This window comes from Helicoverpa armigera, chromosome 9 (assembly GCF_030705265.1).
Source record: "Helicoverpa armigera isolate CAAS_96S chromosome 9, ASM3070526v1, whole genome shotgun sequence".
NCBI lineage: Eukaryota > Metazoa > Arthropoda > Insecta > Lepidoptera > Noctuidae > Helicoverpa > Helicoverpa armigera.
The window spans coordinates 8,296,823-8,322,441 of NC_087128.1; the positions used below are offsets into that span (position 1 = coordinate 8,296,823).

At 36.7% G+C, this 25,619-nt stretch overlaps 4 protein-coding genes across 5 annotated transcripts; 1 reads left to right on the plus strand and 3 right to left on the minus strand.

The window, feature by feature from the left end:
• The first annotated feature begins 3,102 nt into the window (after window positions 1-3,102).
• On the plus strand, window positions 3,103-11,846 carry LOC110369953 (putative fatty acyl-CoA reductase CG5065). 2 transcript variants are annotated; one of them, XM_021325613.3, is made up of 9 exons: window positions 3,103-3,330; window positions 7,032-7,231; window positions 7,437-7,559; window positions 8,608-8,793; window positions 8,877-9,072; window positions 9,421-9,619; window positions 9,845-10,084; window positions 10,453-10,710; window positions 11,007-11,845. In XM_021325613.3, the coding sequence occupies exons 2-9, from the start codon at window positions 7,040-7,042 to the stop codon at window positions 11,164-11,166; spliced, it is 1,554 nt and encodes a 517-aa protein (XP_021181288.3). In that variant the 5' UTR covers window positions 3,103-3,330; window positions 7,032-7,039; the 3' UTR covers window positions 11,167-11,845. The 2 variants fall into 2 exon arrangements, with proteins under 2 accessions (XP_021181288.3, XP_021181290.3); XM_021325615.3 differs by lacking the exon at window positions 3,103-3,330 and adding an exon at window positions 4,620-4,631 and having other exon boundaries at window positions 11,007-11,846.
• A 201-nt stretch (window positions 11,847-12,047) lies between these two features.
• Window positions 12,048-14,929, minus strand: LOC110369954 (C-type mannose receptor 2). The gene is made up of 5 exons (XM_021325616.3): window positions 14,776-14,929; window positions 14,394-14,657; window positions 13,500-13,694; window positions 12,910-13,161; window positions 12,048-12,722 (listed from the first exon to the last, which is right to left on the minus strand). Exons 1-5 carry the CDS (start codon window positions 14,831-14,833, stop codon window positions 12,502-12,504), a joined length of 990 nt encoding a protein of 329 aa, XP_021181291.3. The 5' UTR covers window positions 14,834-14,929; the 3' UTR covers window positions 12,048-12,501.
• Window positions 14,930-15,832: 903 nt separating this feature from the next.
• LOC110370012 (macrophage mannose receptor 1) lies at window positions 15,833-19,986 on the minus strand. The gene is made up of 7 exons (XM_021325699.3): window positions 19,826-19,986; window positions 18,987-19,247; window positions 18,602-18,790; window positions 17,169-17,429; window positions 16,773-16,967; window positions 16,216-16,467; window positions 15,833-16,022 (listed from the first exon to the last, which is right to left on the minus strand). Exons 1-7 carry the CDS (start codon window positions 19,881-19,883, stop codon window positions 15,862-15,864), a joined length of 1,377 nt encoding a protein of 458 aa, XP_021181374.3. The 5' UTR covers window positions 19,884-19,986; the 3' UTR covers window positions 15,833-15,861.
• A 903-nt stretch (window positions 19,987-20,889) lies between these two features.
• On the minus strand, window positions 20,890-24,494 carry LOC110370013 (macrophage mannose receptor 1). The gene is made up of 5 exons (XM_049839063.2): window positions 24,348-24,494; window positions 23,592-23,858; window positions 23,084-23,275; window positions 21,809-22,060; window positions 20,890-21,283 (listed from the first exon to the last, which is right to left on the minus strand). Exons 1-5 carry the CDS (start codon window positions 24,403-24,405, stop codon window positions 21,105-21,107), a joined length of 948 nt encoding a protein of 315 aa, XP_049695020.2. The 5' UTR covers window positions 24,406-24,494; the 3' UTR covers window positions 20,890-21,104.
• Between the last annotated feature and the right edge of the window lie 1,125 nt (window positions 24,495-25,619).

Consider the following 25,619-nt stretch of genomic DNA (forward strand, 5'->3'; position numbering starts at 1 on the left):
GTAGTTTTACTTAGTGATCTATGGATACCAAATACCAACTGATCGAATTACTGTATCATGTAACAAGGCCGAGTGCAACCAGATGATATATCATATGGTAAGGAACGGTGAGCACGACCGACTTACGCAGGACTGTACGCAAGCAACAATTCAACAACCTAATGAAATTAGCGTAACACTGGTCCACCCACACTGATCTTCGATAAGATTCATAATTTAATCCCTGGTACACGCTCCATGACTTGATTATCGCTAAGGTTGATTTAAATGCAAAATATCGTTAATTCACGGATCCTTATCACAGTTCCACAATACCAATCTACCACAGACATTTCTTCACTTAAAAAAAAAAACAACTCTTAAAAGCCACAAATCTGACAGTTTATTTTCATGAGCACTGGTTTTTCTAATTTACACGCACTTGTCAACTCCAATGACATAGAGGAGACTGATTACTAGATAAATACAGTTTATTTCTGTTTACCGTAAATAATATTCAAGTGCATGACGAGAAGTAAACAGAATACTACTAAGCTTGATGTATTCGAAGAAGGTAAGTAAGTTTACGAAGAACCTTGCGTACGCGCATCGTGGGCGGACAACTTTCTCTTTTTAGGCCAAGCTCCATTGATATTAAAACATATCGGACCACATACTCAGTTCTAGCACACGTAACATTTAAGTACATATTTGCTTAAGTCTAATAAGCCAGAGTGCCAACATGGACGTGAGGTAACACTCATAAATAGGAACTAAATCACAATTTGCTAAAACCGAGAACTTTTGGTAGAGATTTTTGGACAAAGTAAATTGCTGCAATTTACTTTTCCCCAAAAAATACATTAAGTTTAAAATATTCTGGGACATACTGCCGCTGTGTTGACCCCTGTTGTTACGTGACACAGTTACACTTATAAAGTTCGGACTGCACTTAAAAATGCAACGAATTATGGTATGTAGGTGATCCGCATCGGGCGCATACGCAAACGTAGGTATACTATGACTAATTACATATTGCCACTGCCAATTTCTTTGACGTAATTTTGCTTGAATTTTCAATGACACTCAAAATATAATAATTAAAAAAAATGCCATCTATAGAGAAAAGGATATCTGAAAAATCCAGTGATGTGATATTATAGGAATTTTTAATCAGTACATTATGATAAAAAGTTCCATTAAAATAATCCGCAAAACTACTGAACTGTTTTGCATGCGGTGCACATCAACAGATGGAATGATTGGTGAGAAAAATTATGTAATTTGCAGGTTGGGGAGTCTACTACTAGACTACTGAAATGCCCTTCATTTAGCTCTATGAAAAGAATCCATATAAAATCTTATCAAATGTTTACAAGTGTACGCTTGGTAGAAATGGTGTAATTATAGACTAGTAAGTCTACCTATATTCCTACCAAAAATTAAATTTATTTCCTAAAGAGAAACAGAATGGCAAATGGAAGCAACGAACGAAGTGACTTTATAGGAAATAATGGCTACAACGCAATACCAAGTTTTCAAAGATTATAAAATTAAAATTTTATTCTCTTCTGACATGGCATGTTCGTTGCGAAACCTGATATTCACTGGGTTCAGTTTGGACAAAGAACATTGTTTTTGATTGATGACATCGGCCCTTAATGATCACGATAAGACTTTTTATATAAGTTAATCCGCCCTAGCGGCCATTTTGGACTTTGCCCGCGAACTCTTGAGCAGATATTTATACCTATTTATACGGACTGTATAGTTTATTTACAGCGCCATCTAGATGAATCAACATAAACGAAAACGCGTAAGGCAAAGTTTCTCATACAGTGGTTCAAGCTGATTTCGCTAGATGGAAATAATATATCATATATGATGCATCTATGCTTGCGAATTATAGCGCTTAAATTGCAATTAGATCACACATAATCATAAACTAGGTAATTATGATGTGTGTCTGTGTGTGTGTGTGTACAGGAAGAATATCTAAAATATGATTCTATTTTGCCGATCTCACTGTTCAGTTTACCTGCCATTTATAACAGTAAAGGTGTTGTTAAATAAAAGTTTAATAGACGTTTGAGAAGCGTTTAAGAAAATCATTGGAAATTTTCTTTGAACACGAGAAAACCATATGTTTAACTTTTTTATAACACCACCACAATCGTTTGTTTGCTACAAACATAGGTACCCAATAGGTCACCCAAGAAGGTAGAGTCCTCAATCAAATAAAAAAATGACAAAATCTAATGCACATGTCAGTCTATTTCTCAAAATACAAACGAGACAATAAAAGGGTCTAACTAATATTTTTATTTTCGTAAATAGCCCTAAATATTCGTAATAGCCTTTTGTAACTATATATTTATAATACCTATGTATATGCTAAAAAAAAGTAAATAAAAGGACATAGTAGCGCCCTGATACCGAAGCAAGAAGAGAAAGGAGTTCCAACTAGTTTTATTCGTTCGAGGGATGATCCTGCACTTGTCGATAGAATTCAATTGTTTGGTAAAATAATGCAGCTATCTGAACATCGTGTCGAATCAATCATTTGAATATTTTCGTAGCCGATGAATATAGACTGTAAATTTTGTAGCGTGTGTTGATTGTAATTTGTAATTCATAAATCGCAGAGTTATTTGACTCAATAAGTAGTAGGACACTTTCATTTTCTTTTGATGCATGTTATTAGGAATCTTTTGTTTACGGCTTACGGATTTTATCATTTCTTAGGTGACAATCAATAATTTGATGAAGATGTTTTATGTTAAACGAGGGTCTAAAAACGTATGAATTCCAGCACCAAATAGCATACGTTTTATTATCTTTGGCGTTTACGATGGTAAGAAAATGTAGGTTTAAGGGATGCAGCCGCCCATGGCTCTCTTAACTTTGTTTTGACACAAATCCTGAGGACCGGTTCTGGCGCAATCTCTCGCCCATATTTACTTATGCAGAATTTCTCGAAATTACAGAATCCGCAAGTTCCAAGTGACACCGATTTATGCCACTTTATTTACCCAAGTAGTACGTACTTATGCGGTTGAGAAATATTTTTATATCTCCATCGACAAATATAGCCTCCTCCCTTGCGGCATTCCTCGGAGCGCAGGTTGCTGCTGTTATACAACTTCAGTTAGCACGCGCCCGCGCACGCCACGCCGCGTCTCGCACTGTTGGATCACAACATATAACCGGTGTTCACGCGTTCTGAACAAATTTTCACTTTCCGTTGCGTTTATTTTGCCGTTTACTCTACCTATCTGCTGTTAGTCAGTCTGAGTGCTTCTAAATTAAGTGGTGTGATATAATTTTTTGTTGTTGGATCCTGGATTTTTTGTAAGTATAAGTCGTGGATGCAATTAAGTTTACTATACCTACTGTCTTCTCTCAGTTTGTGATTGTCATACTTTTGAGAGTAGCTCTACCTCAACTACTTTAGTACTAACATAGTTCCTTAGTAAACATATTTTGTAGAATTTTGCCTTCGTGATTTGCAGTAGATCAGATGCATTGTTAACTACGGTATATTCCTGATAAAATCATAATCTGGCTAATTTGTCAGGTACGAACATCCTATTTTAAAAATGATCGAAATTAACTTTATCGTAAATCGGTATTAAGGAAAGAGGTCAAATTAGGGTAATGAATTGAACGGAAAAGGAACTTAATTCTTCGCGTGTTTAACTTTAAACATCCTTTCAGGATGCAAATACGTTTTGGTAACGATTTTATCTTGTGCAAACAAACAAAACCTTGGTAGACTATGCATTAGAAAATGTAGTCTGACCGAATGTACCAGGTACCTTCTAGATACAACCTCCTCATTGTAGCGAAGTACTTAAAAGGTAATTGCTTACAATTGTACGAATAAGATTATTGTCGCTTTTCAAAGTACGCTCACATTTTCCTAACTCCTTGTGATTCTATCGATATTTTTAAGTTTTCCCCTGATTATAAACCGTAGGAAAGGAATATCGTAAACTTGCTAAATTGTCATTACCTAGGGGATTACACTATATCGGATCATATTTAGGCGTAATGAAAATCAGAATAAAACATTGTTCAAAAGACTTTGAAGGGGGACTGAGAATAATTATTATCCTTACTGCTTAATTAATATTACAAATGCGAAAGTAACTACGAATCAATTTAAATGAGATTTGGTAGGCCCATAGTCATAGAGTCAGAGGAAGGACAACTAATGAATGGATCTCAGTTATCTGAATACATATAATTTTACTTTTAGTTCATTTATTTATTTCTCAACATATAATTTACATTTTTTTTACATTAAATTATAAAATAAAAAATTACCTACCTACCTATTATTATATTATTATAGGCTACTTTTTAACGAGGAAGTCCGAGAGGAGGAACCGTGGGAAACTGCAGCAAAACTTAGAATTGCAAAATATTTAAGCTCATTTGCATACAAATAAAAATTAAATATAATATTAATAAAAAATACTAAATTAAATTAAATAATGTCATCATTAATAGTATTTTATTATAAAAAATCTATGCATGTGCTAATTTCATTTATGAGAAACTTGGATTTCCCACTCATTATTATCTACTTAAGTATATGTTATATAACAACACGTAGATAGATTACCCACTTCATACTCTGCAGGCTGGTAAGAAATACTTCATTATTTTTAATTAATTATATACGTATTTACTTCCTTGCACTAAAAATAAACCAAGTGACCAACTTGCAGTCTGTTTAAATTCAGTTTTGTGTTACTTAAGTTGTACGTATGTAGCAGTTTTTACTCATCTTATACAACAGTGCAGTTGTTGCATTTTTTAACTGAACATACATTGTATAATGTAATACAAGCATAAGTACTTACTTACCTACTTATTAGGACTTGTTAAATAAAAATGTATTGGACTTCAGCTTCATCTGAACATCTAATTATACCATGAAAATTATTAGAAAAATATTTCTTCAATTCAGTAGGTATAATCAGGTAATTACAATAATTATTTTTTAATTAATTAATTCAGCGCATGGTTAAATTGTGCTTCCTGATCAATATACCTGTATAAACAAATAATAATCAACATAATAAATATGTTTGTCTACTCAGCAACAGAATGAAAGTTTGCAAGCACATTATTATACAGTTTCTCATTCATCTTATGCATAGTACACACATGAATAGGCTATAAACTTTACGGCTTGCAACTGAGTTGTCTTGCTTTATCCAATTACAATCTTCTTCTTCTTCTTAGCGTTTATCCCGTCTTGTGACGGGGTCCGCTTTCCGTATCTTCTTCTTCCACTTCGCTCTATCCTGGACATCTTCCTCTTTGAGTTCGCAGATTTCCATGTCTTTCTTTACGACACTCAACCACCGCAGTTTTGGTCTGCCTCTGCGCCTTTGACCGGGTATATCGAGATTGAGTGTCGCATTGCCGATGTACTCAGGTGGTCTCCTTTTAACATATTTAAATACAATTACAATAACCTTTTCAATAAATATGTATTACAATTGTACAGCTTTTTAGAAGTGCAAATCATGAAGTTTTATGAACAATGCATCTGTTTCAAGCGTATCTCAATTGTGTGACACGAACTTAATTGAAAAATAAGGTCAAATTTAGGCACGGTACTCTAAAACTTTTCTCATAGTTTTAACCGCAACTGTTATAGCATTTTACCATGAAAGGGTAATAAAAAGAGTTATTTTTGTACTTGTGATATTAACAAGGATTTGCTTGTAGCAGTTGTAGCACGGATGTCTGAGTAAGAGCACTTGAATACGACCAATTATTAGGTACTAACAGAATAAAGACCCAATAAGAGTCAATGCCCTCAACTTCCACTCGATAAGTTAGCAAGAAATATTGCACAACAATCATACGACAAAACAGCATAAGTATCAGTTTCTAAAGAAGTTGGTCCAACAGTTTCCAAATGCTCTCATTAGTCAAGTCGAACTAATAATTCACGCGTAATTTACGCATCTAACCACAGCATGCGACTTCTGCATGACTCAACACAGTTTTACGCAAGCTCTAGTAAATAGAAGTGGGTTGACAACGAAGCCATTACGATGTCAACTTACCTGTAGCCCACAATAAAAAGTATTTAACATTTTATTACACAATATTCTACATCTGAGCATGATCTGCGGTGTTTAGAAACCATCTCGTCTGCAAGCCCTTTACGAAATGTCGCGTTAAAAGTCAGTTATGTAAATCTGTGGGAATCGAGTGCCATGTATAACTTTGCATTGATTTATAGCTTTTTGTGTATGTTCACCTATGTTCTAGTTGGCCAAGGCTAACTTGAACAATGGCATAAGAGTATTAAGTATTAAATGCGAAGCGTACTTTATTTTCCTAATGTGTCAAGAAATACGTAATGTTGAAGTTAACAAAATAAATGTATTAGGATTATTTTTTATTTCCCAAGAACAGGCAACATTGAAAGTGTCTTTTGAAAAGTAATTCTTGAGAAGAAGTAATTTATTACTTCTCAAGAAATACTTAACGTCTAGCTAGCTGTGCTTGCGGTTGGTGGCTTAAATTAGAAAGCCTTTTTGTCTAGTGTTTAATGGTTTCTTTAATAACCCAAAGTCTGAGGTTAACGAGAATACCTTACCAGTTACCATAGCTCTCAGTCTCTCCATTACTACACTTTACGTAATTCGTCATACTTACCTGGGTAGTGTCTAACATTGCAAAATGATAGGACTACTTACCCTTAATATTCTACTCGGAATGATATCTTCTTGATGTAGCTCATGTAACACCATCATCATTAGGTAAGGACAGGTACTCATAGATCGTTTCCTTACTTTCTCAACCAGGCTTAGGTTCAAAGTTCATAACTATCATGTCCATTTAACTTGAACTGAATAAGAAAGCCTACGATTTAACAAACTGGGAAATTGAGCGTCTGTGGAGTTTGTTGCTGTTACTTCTCATGATACGCGTCTTGAACTATGTAACTAGTACCCAAGTATGTACTTGATGTTTCACAAAGCGGTTTTATACTAATTATACATATTTTTGTCATTCAGCCGCCATAATGACATCGGAGGTGAACGAGTGGTACAAAGGCCGTAGCGTCCTAGTGACTGGAGCACTAGGGTTAATGGGCAAGGTCTTGATAGAGAAGCTGCTGTATAGTGTACCGGACTTGGGCTGCGTGTACGCACTCGTGCGGTCCAAGCGCGGCAAGTCACCGGAGACACGCATCGAAGAAATGTGGAAACTACCAGTAAGTGTTGCAACATTGCAAACAGTGGTTAATAGTAATAATGAAGTACTTCCTTTCCTACTTAAATCAAGTTGTAGACTATCGATTAGCATTTTTTCGCCTTGTTAATACATTTGAGTAAATTAATCTTTATTGAAATATTGAAGCACTATCTCGATTTCTTTATAGGTACACAGATTTTGCAACATTTTTTTTTTAATTACAGTTGTTCCAAAGAATAAGAGAGGAGAAGCCACACGTCATGAAGAAGCTGATTCCTGTGACCGGCGACATCATGTATGATGAGCTTGGTATCAGTGCTGATCGCTTGAATGACATCTATAACGAGGTAATTGGAAAAAAATATCTTACGATCTTGAATTCTTCATTTAGGTAACTTGTATAAATAGAGGTTCTGATGTTGTGTTTTAAAAGTTTAGTCTAAAAGTTTACATTTTAAAATAGAATTACAAATACCGTACCGTGTATCTTTCAAGTAGGTGTCTTGCCCGGGGAAAAATTCGGTTAAAAATTGAAGTCTTAAATTTAGTTGACGGTGTAGTTTCTAATGAATACATATCTTGCCAAACAGTTAACTTACATTACTGAGTGCACTAAAAACATTTTCCATATACACAACAGATGCACGTAAAACCAAATATGTGCAAACAGTGAAAGTGGTTTGTAATGTAAGTAGAGAAAAGCGTAAGCTCGAGTCTAAATCACTTTTTTGAGAAACTTCTCCAGGGAATTACGACTATATTTACTGTCGTACAGAGTGACTGTATGGGAACCACTTTGTTATAATAAACACCATTGTCATAAAGTAGGTACCTACGCGTAATTTTCGTATCTAAACTATTAGTCTGTAAGAAGCAGACCATAATCTAGTGCATTTTTTTTGTATGTGGTGCCATAAAGAAACTTGTGATTCGAACTCATACTATGCTTTCAAGAAATCAACAAAATTATTACAGCTACCTACGTCTGAGACAGCAATTTGTCCAGTGCAAATTGCACGCCAGCAGGTTACAGTTACAGAAAATTACATAATATTTTCGGTGACACGCAACTTTATAACAATCTCACACACTATGTTGCGACATTAAATTATATCATCACTTTTCATTCATTGGTAGCCAAAACTGACCGCAATCTTAAAATTTTGTATCAAAAGTTAAAACCGGTCTCCTATGCCTATATTTATGCATGAGATTTCGCTAAAAGAAAAAGCTTTATAATAACACACGTTATGCGACCTGTTTTTTTAAAAGAATGTAAGTAATCTGTTGGTGAAGATTATACGTTGAACGTCGAACTTCAAACTGATCATGATCATATAGGAGGAACGAAGAAAGAAGTAGGTACCTAAACAAAAACATTTATTACTCTCTCAGGTATCGATAGTATTTCACTTCGCGGCAAGCTTGCGGCTCGAGGCGCCCCTGAAGGAGGGTCTGGAGATGAATACCAAGGGCACCCTGAGGGTCCTGACCATGGCAAAGAAGATGAAGAAGCTCGTCGCTTTCCTACATCTGTCTACCGCCTTCTGTTACCCTGACTATGAAAGAATGGCTGAAAAGGTAAATCCCGTGATTTAGCATTTTCCACGTGGTGTAAATTGCAACTAAAACTACAGATTGGTATATTTAACTTGGTGTTCCAGGTGTTCGATCCCCCAGCAGATCCTCACGAGGTGCTCCGCGCGGCCAGCTGGCTAACAGAAGAGCAGCTGAACCTTCTAGCACCTTCCATCTATCAGAAACACCCCAACTCCTACACGTACTCTAAACGCTTGGCCGAAGCGCTGGTCAGGGAGAGCTACCCAGAGTTACCTGCCGTTGTTGTCCGACCTAGCATAGGTGAGGCTCGTGAATTTCTCAGAAACATTAACCGTATCATATATTTCCAGAAACAGTAGTGTCTGTCGTCTTCATGCATTTTAGGAGTCATTTTGCAGTAACAGTAATGGTTAAGCAGTTTTTGCAAACACGTTAATGTGAAAGTTCTTAACTGATTTTTACCACATGATATGTCTTTACTGCACTCTTTGGCCTTTGTCTTACCCGATTTCATTTCAATATAGGTAAGACGTGGCAAAACTCACGAACAGCAAAACACAGGATCTATGTGTCAATTTTTAAGCTTGAAAGTTGAGTTAAATCCATTTGAAATCCAACAATTAAATCATCAATAAATGTTTGTTCTAGTGACTCCATCATACAAGGAGCCAACTCCAGGCTGGGTGGACAACTTGAATGGCCCCATAGGGCTCATGGTGGGCGCGGGCAAGGGCGTCATACGATCCATGCACTGCTATGGGCATTACCATGCAGAGGTGATTCCCGTTGATATCGCCATCAACAGCATCGTTGTCATTGCTTATAAAACTGGCAAGGATACTCAGAGGTACGGTCACTTTACAGACTTTACTGATTACATTTCAAGTTCAAACTGCAAATTACGCTGTACTAAATTCAACAAGATATATTTGCCCACCACTAACTTAACGGTTTTCAATATAAAATATTTAATTTTATCAGCAGTGAAGTTTTCATTAACTCCCATAAAAAAATACAATATGATAGACATAACTCTGGCAACTCGGTAAAGGAAAACCACTTTCGATTACAGGCAACCTGAGATCCCAGTCTACAATCTAACAACAGGTGACGACCGCAACACGACGTGGAAGCAAGTCCTGGACATCGGCAAGGCGACAGTCCGCAAGTTCCCCTTCGAAGGGCCGCTGTGGTACCCCGACGGCAACATACGCCACAACAAGTTCATTCACGACCTCTGCGTCTTCTTCTACCACATCGTTCCGGCGTACTTCATTGATTTCCTGCTCTTCATCTTTAGGCAGAGACGATTGTAAGTCCTTTATATTTTTGTCGTTCGTTATATAGGGAGAAAAATCTACGACACTTAATCTATCTAAATTGGTAATGTTGACATCATTGAATCCTGGCACATAGAAGGACATATGTTGTGTATGTAGAATATGTAGATACAATATAATACGTAATAACGACTTACCTCATATGTGTTAAAGGTCACTGATATTTACTTGTTTGCCATGCCAGTTATAATATGTAGTGAAACTAATTAGTTGTCATTGCCTGTTAGTTGATAATCTTTTCTAGAATTTAGTTTTATTGGCGAATTATTGATCCTTCGTTACAAGCGTAGTAAAATAAAAATATAAGCCATATTCATCATTTCTGAAATTCTTTTCACAGCATGGTGCGAATTCAGAATAGAATCACTATCGGATTAGAGGTCCTGCAATACTTCACGACCAGAGAATGGTGGTTCGACACAAACAACTTCAAGTCTTTGGTGGGCCTGCTGAACCCGGTCGATAAAGAAACCTATCCTATGGACCTGACAATCATAGAGGATGAACCTTATATAGAAAGCTGTATGATTGGCGGCAAACTCTATTGTCTGAAGGAGAAACTGGAGAATTTGCCCAAAGCTAGACTTCAGAATCACATGTAAGTACCCTCTCTGAATAAGTTCTTAATTCTCTTATTTGTATTACAAATGCTAATGCGAATGTAGGTAAATCAACACATTGTCTTTAGTTACATATGACGCTAGGCTCGTAGGCAGGTTAAATAGGCACCTATAGTTAAATTGGTCAATCAAAACAAATTCAATTCATTTTGTTTTTTTGTAATCAAATGTGAAATTTACCTATTAAGTTGTAGGGATGTATGGCGAATGTCAGTCGTTCTGATGCAGACCTTTTTGTAATACTGCTAACTGATACTTTTATGCTTATTTCCAGTCTGTACATACTAGATCGCCTGGTATCCCTGGTGTTCTACCTGGTACTTCTATACTGGATCGTGTCGTACTTCGAACCGGCCCGGGAGCTGCTGTCCTACGGCGGGCCGGCAGTAAGGTACCTACCGCTCGTCGGCAAGGCAGTGTTTAGAGACGCTTAGATTATTTGTACTGGGGCCCGATTCTCCTAAGTTAATAATGTCAAAATCGAATAGAAATCGAATCGCAATATGATCGCAATAGCAGTTTTAACCATATCGGGCATTCTGCTACTAATAAAAGACCAATCGTATTCGATTGACATTTGATTGGTGTGCGATTGGTCTGCTATTTTGTTAATTTTGGTCTATACGGTAGTTTGCTGTACAATCATTTTGCAATCGTAAATCATTTGCAGACAAAATGATTCATTATTGAATGACAGAAAAGGATAAAAACGTTTATTTCAAAGAAAAAATAGCGGAATGCCACATACGCTTCAATCGTAATCGAGTCGGAATCTGATCTCAGTCGAATCGAGTTGAACGTCAGTCGTATATCGCTTAAGTAAAATTAGGAGAATCGGGCCCCTGGATATTTAATTAAGTATAGGTAACTGTAACTATTTTGGAAGAGGTTGGTTTGTAGTATCTGCTAGTATTTTTTATTGCAGTTTTTTTTATGTTTTTAGTTCTTAGGTGCAAGTTGTTACTCTTTTTTTAGAGTGCTATGTTTTTATGTGTGTGTTCAAAATTGTATCCATCAATTAGAAAATATAATACAGGCACAGTGAAATGCAAAACGATGGTATGTACTGTTTATCTGTTACAAACTCAAATGCGTTTGTCGACGAAAAAATCGTAGCTGTATTTTTTTTTATACCTATTATTTTATTATGAATATACATTATACGTTATTATTTTATATTATTGATTATACTCGTACCAAATATACGTATTAATATATTTTTTATATTTATACATTTTTTATTGATAGAAATTCCATGACCTACGACCTAGGTAAGTGCCTCCATTCTAGGTCCGCTTTATGACACCGAATATGGAAACATTCACATTTTTAAGCTACTTTTCCAAAAAATGAATGTAAAGCCTCCTTTTAGGCTTTTCATGTTCATTGTAATATGTCTGAAATAATGACCGAAGTCCGAAACGCACTCCCTTTTTTATCCTTGGAAATATAAGTATGTAAAACGACCCTGGGGGATCAATTTGACTTTTGAGTATTGTTGTCTCCACTGGGCAAGGGGCCAATAGACCTTGACCGTTAGTAAACCTGTTTTTAGTTTAATATTTTTTTTAATATTTGAAAACTTCGGGACCACCAAATTTAAAATAACTTGTGCGATGTGAACTCTATGTAATACCTACTTCTGTTTAAAGAGTTTAATGCAATTTTATATTAAAATCTAAACATATGTCTTTTAATTTAAATCGTTTTGGATCTTCAAGTCTAAGACAAAAAACTTATCAGCAATATTAAATAACTGTCACGCACTTTCACTGTTTTACTACATTCGTAAGTGCCAGTTCTCCAAACCGATCATCAAGCTGCGAAGACAGCGTGTCCACTTCGTGTTCGCAGATGAAGGATGCTCTCGTGTTGCAATTGATGTCGTGCAGTAGACCGTTGGAAGACATCGCGCCGCAGCGTTCCTGCGAGCCCCCGTCTGGCTGGTTGCTCCCCCAAACGGCGTAGCCTGTGTCCTCAAGCGCTATCCCTGGCATTAAACATTTCAAAATTGGATTAATGGTTCAGTTGTCACACTTATGATGCAAGATACTACTTTCAAAAAAACCCATGAGTTAATCCTGAAATCCGCTATACGTAATTGAAATAAGCCAATTAACTGTTGTGCCTACGTGACTTTATTTCTATCTGGCAGGTAACTAACAGGGTTGTCTTACCTCCGACAGCTTGCCAGCCTTCATCAAGTCTATTATGAAACCCTAAATGGACCACTCCCGTAAGTTCAGTTCTTCTGGCTTGCCTCTGTGACGCAGCTTCGGCCGTCCTCACGAGTAAATCAGCTTCAGCCTGTGTGTTGATCACTGCGAGGTACGATTGTTCGGCACTGCACGCTGCGTACGCTTCCGTCCAATTCTTTGGCGCCGAGTGGAACTTGTAGCATCTGCCGAGCTCCAGGTTGAACACATAATCTGGAATAAAAAAAATAATTCATATTTAATTATTTTTTAATAATTAGGCGAAAGTTGTGGTTGTCACTTCTACGTTTAAAAAGTTTTGAGAAAGACGGGCCTTACTGGTTAATAAGAATTCGTCAAAAATCCGTGACCTGCTCTACAAGAGCGATCTATATCATTGACCTATAAGTTTCGCAGTTCCTGGATCTCAGACAGCGTAAACTACTCGATTTCAACGGTGTGGTTCTGTTATTGGTATTGCTCCGTTGTTTTCTAAAACAGGCCTTAGTTTGACATAAAAATAACGAAAACGTAAAAAAATTAAATATATCTATGTACTTCTGTTAACCTACCTAAATTAGGAATATTACACTGTTGATTCCATTCAAGAGACTGGAGGGTTTTCTTGCACATAAAGGGGAACTTTTTATTGCAACCATCATCATTTAATCTGCCGTCTTTCATCATCACTACGCAGTCTTCGACGCCGCCAGCATCATTTGGCTCTCCTCGGTACCACCGGTTGTAAACGTCAGATATAGGATACCCTGGAATACAATGGTGCACTTATATAATGTTTGACTTTAAGGAAAAATAATTCCGTTGTGATAGAAGTCCTACTTTCCGTCACCCGATTTCTCGTGTCAGTCTCACTCTCTAGAGCAGTGCAACGTAACTTGTCACGGGACATCCCCAGATGCTTCACTTATCTATGTTTTTGTTTCATGTCGACATGTACGATAAGGTCACACAAAATATTTTGCGTTGTAGCCCTGCAGCGCGCCTGTGTATTTGCCAATTACTAACAACACCTTGCTTGCGTCTTCGTGACTGAGACCCTTGATGGCAAATATTTGCTTACATTTTCCATCAAGGGTCTCAGTAGGTACTCATTTCTGGGATATCGAGATAAGAAAGTGAGCGACCTCTAGATATACATAAACATACATATGAATATGTATACAACAAGATAGCGTTGTCACGTTTTGTTTGTAAATTAAAATAATTAGTTATTAGGAAAAATATTAAAAATGCAAAATTAACGTAATTTTTGATCACCTCAGCTGATTGTATACTAGTTCTTAGATATTTTGAACTGTCTGTCATAAACTGATGTCTGAGCGTCCTTCAGATTTAAATTCCACTCTCAATTGACGTTTTATCCACGTGATTTTCAGAGTGTTTAATTAAAATTCAGCATTAGTTAGAAAGTTTAACACAACTTTAAGAAAAAGTTAAATTCATACCGTCTATAGTTTCGAATACTCCTTTGACAATCAAATCTGATATTCCTAATAAAATGGCATGGTGTGGTTGTGTAGCATTCCAATACGAAATCACAATGTGGGCCTCATGATCGTTTTGGGGGTAAAACAGACTGGCGCCTTCCAACGCGCACAATTTCTTAGCTTCAGGCCAGGTTTTAGGTAACGTGTGGAACTTATAGAAACTCTCTGTATCTTCCAAAAAACTGTAGTCTTTTCGGAAAAACTTTTTATTCCTTTGTGCACCTGTAAAAAAAAAAACTTAATTGTAATTATTATTTTAATAAACTTTGATACCTAGTTATTAATATCTTTGAGTATTGAAGTTTTATGCTAATAACAATGAAATAAAATCAATACTTACATGAATATTCCGATAAACAGTTTATTGTCAGAACGAATAATAAAGTTTTCAGAAACATGTCCACGAAGTAGATAATGACACAAGTATCTTACACCGCACTGTACGTATGAATGGGAGCACAAAGCTGATTCCACAGACTATATTTTTGCAAGTCAGAATCTTTCGTTCTCTACGCATCTTCGCAAACTACTATATTTTCTTCCCACCAGCTCTGATCTAATAACGGTACACACAAAAAATAACGTAGCGCGAAGAATGTTCCGAGGATATAAGCGAACAAGCAATGAGAATGATACTTAGCGCCTGGCAAAGAACGACATGCATGAAAACCCTTTGGTACAATGCTATTAATTCCCCCTATATGTAGAGATGATATTAATTTACTACGGACTCCTTAAGATAGCGGGACACTCTTATGTAAATTAGGTAGTTAGATGTATACATTTTTATCTAACAGGAAAACACCATATAAAATGAATGAATAACTTAAGTATTATAATCTCGTATCACTTGAGGTTACTTGAAGTTCAATCTTCTGTAGGTAATTTTGTTATAAATAAGACTCTGTCAATTTAGTGGACTTACAAGTTAAAATACTGTTTTAAATTTGCACATGCTCATAAAAATAGTCTAGGGACACCTATTTTGATTTTAAACTACTCTCAAAAGGAACAGGTACTATGCACACCTATAAACATTTCTTGCTTGTCTTTTTGGTTAAGAGACCGCAAAGCACAACTACTTGCGCGGCTTTCGGGTTCGATTTCTGGTTCGGGCAGTAAAAGCCGGCCGAAGGCAGCCACTTGGTGGTCATCCGGTGATAGTATCTGGTAATGTTGGATTGTCGTCTCATCGATCACGATCATAGATTTATGCACGACAATACATATAGGTACCTTCCTATCGGTAAGGCTTATGTCGGCCGTTCTACGAAACCCTATTATCCAAATCCTGGATATTATGTTGTGCCTGCACTTGTTGGACGAGAAACTGTTCGGTAGAAGTAAAAAACTATTTGTATCATTTACGCTTGTATTAAATAAAATTGGTTGTAGACTTTTAAAAGTCAGTCTTAAATATATTCATTTAGGTAAGTACTTGATGTTCACAAACGAACAGACTCCTGTGGCTGCAGTTGACGGTAGTCAGTCGGCCGGTGTAGAACATTGCACCGCACTGCTGGGAGTCATTGTCGTCAGGCAAGGACCCTCCCCACCACAAACTGGCATCTTTATTCAAGGGTGTACCTGAAAATAAATTAAGACTGAATTATACGTTACTACTTACTAACTACCAGATATTGATGTTCGATCTAATTCTTTTATACCGAGGTATTTGCATAAGGTATACCTCTATAATGAACAACTTTATTTCTTTAAACAAGTCACTTCTATCTCAGGACCTCCCCTTGCATGCCTGAACCCGTTCTTAATTCCGTACCTTTAACTGTCGTCCAGCCGTCTCCGTGTTTATTGCTAAAGCCTAGATGGAATATTCCTCTAACATAGTTTCCCCCAATGTTTCGTGCTAGTGCGGACTCCGCAAGCTCGGCAAGGTAATCCGCATCTTGCTGATCATTGATCACGGCCAGGCTAGTTAACTCGGCATCGCACACAGCATTAGCACCATTCCAGTCCATTGGTTTTGTGTGCAACTTGTAACATTTACCATTATTCTGATTCAGCTTGTAATCTGCAAATATAAATTCTAATAAATTTTGGAAACTCGTTTTTATCGGGCTTTAATCTGGTGATTGTTTGCTTGCCTTGGATATAAAACTAGTGTACCTAAATGATTTAAAAAAAAATCCACGAAACTTGTCACCTATAAATATTTAGACCAGCTCAAATTGTATCCAAACGGGATACAACTGCTAGTTGCCACTTTCACATCGGTACAAAATTTACCTTAATGTTTGTGATTTCATAAATGTATGTGTTTTTTTGAAATTCACGCACAACATTTTTCAAGTCAAAAAATTAGGCATGAAAACTAACCCAAATTATACATATCACAGCTGTGATTCCACTCCACTGTTTCAATATCCTTTTTACATATAAACCGGTTCTTGTCGCTGCAAACAACATCGTTCATGAGGCCGTCATTTGTCAGGAGAACACAATCTTCTCGTGCGTGAAAATCATCAGGCTGTCCTGTTTTCCAGTTACTATAAACATCGGCGATATTTTCACCTAGAACATTAAAAAAGCTCATTAACTTAAAATCAAAAGTGATTTAACATGTAGGTACTAATATAATGAAAATATTCTCTAAAACTTTACAAGCTCGCTCTGTAATCTGATTGAATATGAACTCATACAGTATTTATATTATGTACAGTATACAGTAGGTATTTTTTCTTAAAAATAAACAGTGGAAGTAAGAATTATTACCATTGACCGTTAAAAATGTTCCTTCCGATATCAAGTCTGATAATCCTGAATATATCCATTTTATAGCGGGTTCCGTATCTTTCCAAAACGCTAATGCTTCTTTAGCTTCGGCGTCATCTTTGGGATGGAACAAAGTGGCGCCCTCTAGTTCACACATACGCTTTGCTTCTAACCAAGTCAATGGATTCTTATGGAACTTATAAAAACCCTGTGTTGTCGCTCTGTAAGTATAGTCTTCTCGGTGTTTTGATTTCTCGGCGTCTACAATAGAAATGTTTAGTTTTCGTTAGTAGGTATTTGGTAAATATCTTTCCAAAACTATCGAAGAAGTAAAATATAAAACAAAAAAAAAACAGTTTTTAGTTAACGAATAAGTATACCTAAAAGGTATGGACTAGGTTTCCATCCCTAATAATAAAATAAATTCGAAAGTAACTCTGCCTGTCTATCTGTCTGTCTGTTACGCTTTCATAGAGATAGTGTTGACCTTGAGGAAGAACATAGGATAGTTTTTAACCGACTTCCCAAAAAGGAGGAGGTTCTCAATTCGTCGGGATCTTTTTTTTTATTTATTTTTTATGTATGTTTACCGATTACTCGGAGACGCCTGGACCGATTTGCAAAATTTTTTTTTTGTTTATTAGGGTTTACCTCCCAGGTGGTCCCATAGTCACCAGGTCAGGATCTGATGATGGAAACCCTGAGAAATCGAGGGCAACTTTCGAAAATTGTAGGCATACGTAGGGTAAAAGCTTGACACTAAGGCGTATGTCTGATAACACTATGCAGTGGTGAAGGTTTGAAGCTGACCTGATGATGAAGTCCAGAGAAGGTTGAGGGAACTTGAACAATGAATGTGTAAACTACCTCGTGTTTGGGCTTATTTTGTTCGTATTGACAAGACCTTTGCAACAGTGAAGGTTTGAAGCTGACCTGATGATGGAGACCAGAGAAGGTCGAGGGAACTCGACAATTGAATATGTAAACTACCTCGTGTTTGGGCTTATATTGTTCGTATTGATAAGAACTTTACACTTATGCGGATAGTGACAACTATGCTTGTCACTGAAAAGCTAAAATAAAAACTTTTAAAAACCGACTCCCAAAACACTGAAAAGCAAAAAAAAACTATTCTTAGGTGCATCGGCCTAGAAGTCGGTGGCGAAATAAACTTAGTTACATCCATTAGACACTGACTTCTAGGCCGATGCACCTAAGAATAGTTTTTTTTTGCTTTTCAGTGTTTTTGGGAGTCGGTTTTATTTTTTTGTAAAAAGTTTTTTTTATCCCAGACTTTTGAAGAATTATCTTGGAAACGCGATATAAACGAACTCTACGCTGGCGAAGCCGCAGGGCGGAAGCTAATGTATCTATAATAATATTATTGTCAATTGTAACGAGTCCTGTGTTTAAAATAAAAATTTAATTCTTACCCAAATAGCGTTTGTTGCAGCTATCCCTCTTGTCCAGTTTCTTCTTGCACATGAAGTTGAAGTGGTTGCGACAGGAGACATCGTTCATGCCATCACCACCACTGCTCAGCACCGCGCAGTCTTCTCCCCCATGGAGATCGTTCGGCTCACCTGATATCCACTTGTTGAACACACTAGCAATGTTCTTACCTATAAACATAGATACCATGTAAAAACTCATTATAGCCAGTATTTGAATTGAGAACATCATCGTTTTTTGGCGTTGGCCTGACAGTTACCTGCACATAACTTGCATTTGCGTTGACATTCTGAGTTTTAAAAATACAAAAAACTTTTAACGATCAATAGCCATTTTATATTAAAAAAGTAACAAAAAAGCCTTTACCATCAACGGTTACGAATGTTCCTTCGGATATTGCGTCTGTTATCCCTAAATACATCCAATATGAAGAAGAAGCTTTTTCCCAAATGGTCCGTGCTACTTGAGCTTCTGCATTGTCCTCTGGATGCAGCAGTACGGCTCCCTCCAGCTCACACGTGCGCTTGGCTTCCGACCAAGGCAAAGCCGAATGAAACTTGTAAAAACTCTGAGTTTCTTCGACGTATGTGTAGTCTTCTCGAAAGAAAGGAACTGCTTTCTGACCATCTGAAATATAAAGTCACTGGAATTTGTATTTTGTTTTCATAAACTTAACAAAACAACCAACGGGCTAAAGCAAATGGATTGATTTATCAGTTTCAGAATTCGCATAATTAAAACAAATGGCTAAATTATGTTTATTTCAATATTACAGATAAAACTTTAAACAGAAAGCGAATAGTATATTTCTCGTGTTCTTATTTCATAAAACCATTTATTTTGCCACACATACATACATACATTGAATAAATGTACAAAGCATAAAAAAAATTACCAGTGTGGCAAGAGGTACATTTCAGTATACGATGAGCTAAGCACAGCCCTGTTAAAAGGTTAACGAATCAAAACGAAATCAAAACAGAAGAACAGTAAGAAAGAAATGATGACTTGTGACAGATGGCCGGTGTCCACTAACTTCGCTAAGTCTAGTGTGGACTTGGCTAAGTCTGAGTTATAAATCTCAAATTACTCTGTGTTCGGAACTTCAAACTTCCGACACGTATCAATTTTCATAAATGTACGAAAATTAAGACTTAAAACTTCAATAAGAACATGAATGAATAATATCTGTGGATAAGACTTACCGGAGAAAGCTAGTAAAAAGTATAGGGCAAACAGAACAAGCGAAGTGTGATGAAACATCGTTGATGGCGCCGGAACCACAGAGTACTAAATAGTTACTACGCCGGAACTTTTGTCACCACCGAGCTTCACTATGTAATGATCACTCTTAGTTAAGTGAACTTATTTATAAAGATTACAAGTCCGCCTGACGTTACTGAAATATTATGAGATAAGCGATGTCGGCCTGTCCCAGGAATTGAACTTGAGACCACGTAAACAGCCGTCACGCTATACGGAATATACATAAATGAGGTATATATACGGTGTTTCAACATTTTTACTCTGATTTACCTGGTCAGTTTAAAGTATTTCATACGTTATCATTTGCCTAGAACTTGTTCTACTATGATGGGTGAGGCTTTCAGCATAATCGGCTTCAGCTAAAACCCTGGACACCCTGACATAACATTTGTTATAAGACTCTCTGGGTTCTAACCACCCTAATGCAACTACCAAAGATGTTCAAATTATAGCCGATAGATTTCCGAAATAAGTAGGGCTTCATCTTATTCCGGCCCTGTTCCCAATTTTATTTGGGGTCGGTGCAATATGTCTTCCGCTTCCGTTCTTCCCTGTCACTCAGCATACTGACACTCATTACCTTCTTATTCATGTAATTTTTCAGGCAATCATACTCAGCACGCGCTCCTCAAAGAGATGTCAGCAACCCCAGCGAATTGAATCGCTAGATCCGCAAGTCTTAAAAAAGCATAAGTATACCCTGCGCATGTGTCTCAACATGCGCATGCAACTTGCTCCGTGTAGATGCACCCTAAACCCAACTTTCTAATAGCTAGTGCGACCTCATGACATGCAGCGCTCTACGTACGCTTAGCTACACCTTAATATTGTGTTCTACGCGATTGGTTAGATTGCATTAAGAAAAAATGTATGTAATAAAATAGGATGTAAACTTAAGCTTCTTTTATTTTGAAAATAAATAAATAATAGTATTAGTACAACTCTGGTAAATTACACAAAAAAACTCAAGAAAATACTGAAATTAAAAAGTAAAACACACTAATAATTAGGAGACAAATGAATATTTTATTAAATTAATTGGCTTACTAACATTTGTTTAAACATTTGCTGACATGGTTATAATCACTATTCACGCAAAAATATAAATAGAATAGAAAAATGAACGCATCACACAAAGGCAGTTGTAGATTGTATTCATACCAAATAGTTAATTAAACTACAATAATAACTGATTTGATTTTTTTCTAAATGGACAAGTTATTGCTCTGCCATGGTCAGGCAGTCGACTTGATGTTCACAAACGAAAAGACTCCTGTGGCTGCAGTCGACGGGAGTCAGTCGGCCGGTGTAGAACATTGCACCGCACTGCTGGGAGTCATTGTCGTCAGGCACGGACCCTCCCCAGAACACGGTGCTATTTTCATTCAATCTTGTCCCTGAAAGAAATTTAATACGTTGAAAAGCATTTTAACTATCTATATAAATAAAAATGAATTGTTGTTCGTTAGTCTGATTAAAACTCGAGAACGGCTTTGCCGATTGAGCTGATTTTGGTTTTAAAATATTTGTAGAGGTCCAGGGAAGGTTTAAACGATACGAAGTTCGCGGGATCAGCTAGTTAGTAATAAAAACATGTAATGTGACTTCATCTGTCATCACATTAGGTACTTGAATCATTTGCATGATTAGTTTTTGTATAAATTTGGTTCTTCAAATATAACAGAACGACAACGTTGCCGGGGTATACCCTAGTTCCTGTTGCGTCACATCTTCTTCCCAGCTAAACCTTCAGGAAGTCGTGAAGGGCCCGCGTTTTGGGGCAGTCTATTGTTTTTATGTTTGGCTTGTCATTCAAAATCTTTTTACGACTAACTATAATGATAAAATGAATTTGTGCACCGATGTTTTAGACTGATGACTCTGAAAACTTATCTTACTTCTACTACGGCACTTTTGCGTACCTTTGACTGTCGTCCATCCCTCATTCAGTCTGTTATGGTAGCCCATATGAAACATTCCCCTAACAAAGCTGCCCCTGATCTTTTGAGCTGGTACACTGTCCATGAGCTTTTTGATGTAATTTGCTTCTTCTTGGTTATCAATTACTGCTAAGTTGGTCAATTCTGCACTGCACGCCGTGAATGCTTCAGTCCAATCCATTGGCGTTGTGTGTAGTTTAAAACATTTACCAGATTTCGAATCCAACGTATAATCTGGAAATTAAAATATATTATTGACTTTTGCTGTGAAAGTAACAGTCATTTGTTTCAGAATACTGATTTGGACAAGTTTGAAATGAGGGATGATTTTGTATGAGATTTATACGGGCGTGGTAAGTGTTGCACTCAGAGTGAAAGTGAAAAGTATGGTTTGTTTAATTAGAAATCAAGACATAATGTCTCTCAAACCATATATTCGTCAGTATTATTAGGCCATACTTGTCCCACTCTTTTTGAGAAAGACCTCTTCGGGCTATAACTATGCTTAGTAGTACCATTTACATTTTTTGAGGAAAAGAATCAAACAATTTAGATTATGTTGACATTTATAAACTGATATAAATACGTTAATATGGAGATTCCCAAACACAATAAGTACTATCGTGCATAACAAGATAGCAAAGGTTATTTAGTGTTACCGTTTTTTTTTTTATTATTTAGTATCAAGCGTACGCGTACGGCACTTGATTAAAAAGTTTTCACAGGACAGACCTTGTTGTAAAAGTCTTTTTGGTATCGAACTTAATAATCGACTAGCAATAAATTGCTCTCCTTTCATTTATACTCTCTGGGTTTGATATCTTTCAGGATTAAGGCCATTCGCGATCAAACAAATGCGCCAAAACTTGGACAAAATGTGATATACCTACTTCTTCTCATCTTTTGGTATGCCTTTTTGACTCATCTTAAAACTGATAACTTACATTATTAAGTTTAGTGAATTTTACTAAGTCTAAATTAAAGAGACAAATTTCGACAAAACAAGCAAAGGCAGGATCCAAGTGCAGAGCAGATCAATTATCTACTTACACATCGACATGATACCAAAGTATCAAGCACGTACTGAGCGTACCTTCTCATAAATTACAGATATAGTAAACCTACCTGCCAAGGTCGCCGGAAGACGCTGGATGCAGGTCGCCTCCAACAGGTAGGTATCTGTGGAGATCTAATGGGGAGGCCTATGTTCAGCAGTGGACGTCCTATGGCTGAGATGATGATGATGATGAAACCTACCTAGATTAGACATATTGCAGCTAGGGTTCCACTGCAGCGATTCCAAACGCTTCTTACACATGAAGCTGTGGCGACCGCTGCACAGGACATCATTCATGACACCGTCCTGGTTCATGGAGGCACAGTCCTCGTCCTGGTGATTATCTGGCTGCTTTGCTAACCAGTTGCTGTACACATCACCCACAGATTTGCCTTGAAGTAATAACATATTTATAAAGAAGAAAATCCACGCATCTTGTATCTTTGGGGGATTAGAAAGGTTTAAAGTGTAAATCTATAGTACATGTAAAATATAACAAAGAGGAAATATTTTTTGTCTGTTTTGTAGGAAACAAAAGCTCTGAAGTTACTGAACCGATTTGAACATCTCTTCCAGTTTTGAGAAGCTACATTATATTTTAGTGACATGGTCTACATTCCTTATGGAAAAAGTTCCACCGGGACGTGAGTTAAAGCGCAAACAACCCACAGTAAAGACATAATAGTAAAGTAGCAGTAACAAAATTACCATCAACGGTCAAAAATTCTCCTTCTGATATCATATCTGATAATCCTAAATATATCCCGTTTATAGCAGGTTGGGTTGCGTTCCAAAACGAGATCGCGACCTGGGCTTCAGCACCATCTGTAGGATGAAACAAAATGGCTCCCTCGAGTGCACACCTCGCCTTAGCTTCCAACCAAGACAATGGAGTTCTATGGAACTTATAAAAACTCTGTGTTGCTTCTAAGTATGTGTAGTCTGGTCTGAAGTAATGTTTTGCTTTCTGCCCACCTGAAAAATAAAGTTTTTTTTCTTATGGTATTTTTTATTTTAGTAAAAGGTCAAAAATACAGCTTATTTTTACATACTGCACATTTGGGATTATTACTGCACATTTTTACACATTACACATTTTCTACTATATATTATATAGTATTGTATATATTGAAATGGGCCATGATGCCTGAATTAAATGGATAAATAAATAATTATAACATTTTGATTGCCTGTTGAAATTCTTCTAAAGTCCATCCATGAAGGCGTAAGTATATTATTAGTCTATGAAAGCTTTGTAAAACTATTCATGAAGCAGGAAAAGTTTAAATAATTAGAATATAGAAAACCCTATTATGTATCACAAACTTATAAATATACGACTAGCTGACAGAATAACTTACTAATAAAAAAAATATCTGAACTGTGTATTCGACCAGCAGTTCTCAAAACAAGCCACTGAAAAATGAAAATGCTGTAATGAGACCAAAATATGACTATACTCACTTGATGATTCCAGAGCAATATAAAGCACAAACAAAACTAGCCAGATTTTAGAAAACATTTTGTTATTTATTAATTATTAGAATTAAAATAAAATAGAATTATTAGAATTAAGTAAGTATTAACTTTGAACACGGGCCGCGTGCTTAGACTTCTTACAAACTCCACAGAGTACAATGTGCGGTTTCAGTAAATTGAGCTTATTTATACCTAGTATGTACAAGTTGTACGATAAAAAATTACACACTATCGGGCTGTTTTCCTCTTTGGACAATTCGGAAGGTCCCAACTGCCAGAGCTTACTATCGGTGACAGTGAGCAGCTGAGATTGCGTTCTTAAAAAAAAAAAAAAACAGAAATGAGGGTGTACGAATAAACGGGTCATCCATAATATCCCGTTTACTGAAGAGTAGGTGTGCGTAAATAAAGTGTATGCTTCAAATTACATAATTAGTTTTTGCATGTCTCACCTTGATTTTTATAAGAAGGAAGCGTACGGGCTGGGCTGATTTTTATTCGCAAGTGTAATTCCCTATATGCTGAATTTCTGATGATTCTCGTGTAATAAGTGTACCTGCTGCAGTGAGACATTGAGAACTTATAGAGCAGTGTTGATCTCACGAGTTTTAACCAGTCCACCGGTGGATAAATCAAGACTTAGCTCACAGGCCGGCAGCCCATACCGCGACCGCGTACCCTGGAACAAGGCATCTTCCCATTTGCCTGGTTATGAGTGGGGTTCCTGGATTCACAAGGTTCGTGGACTTTATTACTGCAAATAGTTGTAGTAGGTAGGTATTGGTGTCTCACCGAATCTCATCAATAGGAATTTAATTAGATTAAACGATTTGTGTTCACCGCCATATTTATTCCAACGCATTCTATTTTCAATTTTTTTTATCTCCGCTTCGAATTTCTTTTTCTTAATTTTTTTCCCGGTTCACACGCCTCATCAGTAATCAAAAAATATCGGTTCATACTATTTCTATGTCTAACGGAGTTATTAGTTTTAACATTGTGGATGCAAGTATAAGCAGACCATTTCTCCAGAATGTTCTTATAGAACAAAAACGATGAGTGTTGAGATGCTACATAAATAATTTAACCATGTAACACTCTCAACACGTCTCACTCGTTGGTTACTCGGATATTAGAATAAAACCTTATCTCATCCTGATCCTGATCATTTGCCTAGCCTTTTCCCAGCAATATTAGGGCCGGCTCCCATGAAATTTCTCAATACCTGGCCTTCTGAACCCAGTTACATGGGCAGCC

What these genes read in the sequence shown, in the direction of transcription:
- LOC110369954 (XM_021325616.3), bottom strand. Translation starts at nt 14,833, where the DNA reads ATGTTTCTGAAAACTTTATTATTCGTTCTGACAATAAACTGTTTATCG. An exon ending in GTGTAATATTCCTAATTTAG is followed by an intron (nt 13,162 to 13,499) that starts GTAGGTTAACAG and finishes TTTTTATTCCAG; the next exon opens with ATTATGTGTTCAACCTGGAG. An exon ending in AGGCTGGCAAGCTGTCGGAG is followed by an intron (nt 12,723 to 12,909) that starts GTAAGACAACCC and finishes GTTTAATGCCAG; the next exon opens with GGATAGCGCTTGAGGACACA.
- LOC110370012 (XM_021325699.3), bottom strand. Translation starts at nt 19,883, where the DNA reads ATGTTTCATCACACTTCGCTTGTTCTGTTTGCCCTATACTTTTTACTA. An exon ending in CTTTTTACTAGCTTTCTCCG is followed by an intron (nt 19,248 to 19,825) that starts GTAAGTCTTATC and finishes TTTATATTTCAG; the next exon opens with ATGGTCAGAAAGCAGTTCCT. An exon ending in AACATTTTTAACGGTCAATG is followed by an intron (nt 16,968 to 17,168) that starts GTAATAATTCTT and finishes TTAATGTTCTAG; the next exon opens with GTGAAAATATCGCCGATGTT.
- LOC110370013 (XM_049839063.2), bottom strand. Translation starts at nt 24,405, where the DNA reads ATGTTTTCTAAAATCTGGCTAGTTTTGTTTGTGCTTTATATTGCTCTG. An exon ending in AGAATTTTTGACCGTTGATG is followed by an intron (nt 23,276 to 23,591) that starts GTAATTTTGTTA and finishes TATTACTTCAAG; the next exon opens with GCAAATCTGTGGGTGATGTG. An exon ending in CTGCAATATGTCTAATCTAG is followed by an intron (nt 22,061 to 23,083) that starts GTAGGTTTCATC and finishes TTTAATTTCCAG; the next exon opens with ATTATACGTTGGATTCGAAA.
- LOC110369953 (XM_021325613.3), top strand. Translation starts at nt 7,040, where the DNA reads ATGACATCGGAGGTGAACGAGTGGTACAAAGGCCGTAGCGTCCTAGTG. An exon ending in TGTTGTCCGACCTAGCATAG is followed by an intron (nt 9,073 to 9,420) that starts GTGAGGCTCGTG and finishes TGTTTGTTCTAG; the next exon opens with TGACTCCATCATACAAGGAG. An exon ending in ACTGGCAAGGATACTCAGAG is followed by an intron (nt 9,620 to 9,844) that starts GTACGGTCACTT and finishes TTTCGATTACAG; the next exon opens with GCAACCTGAGATCCCAGTCT.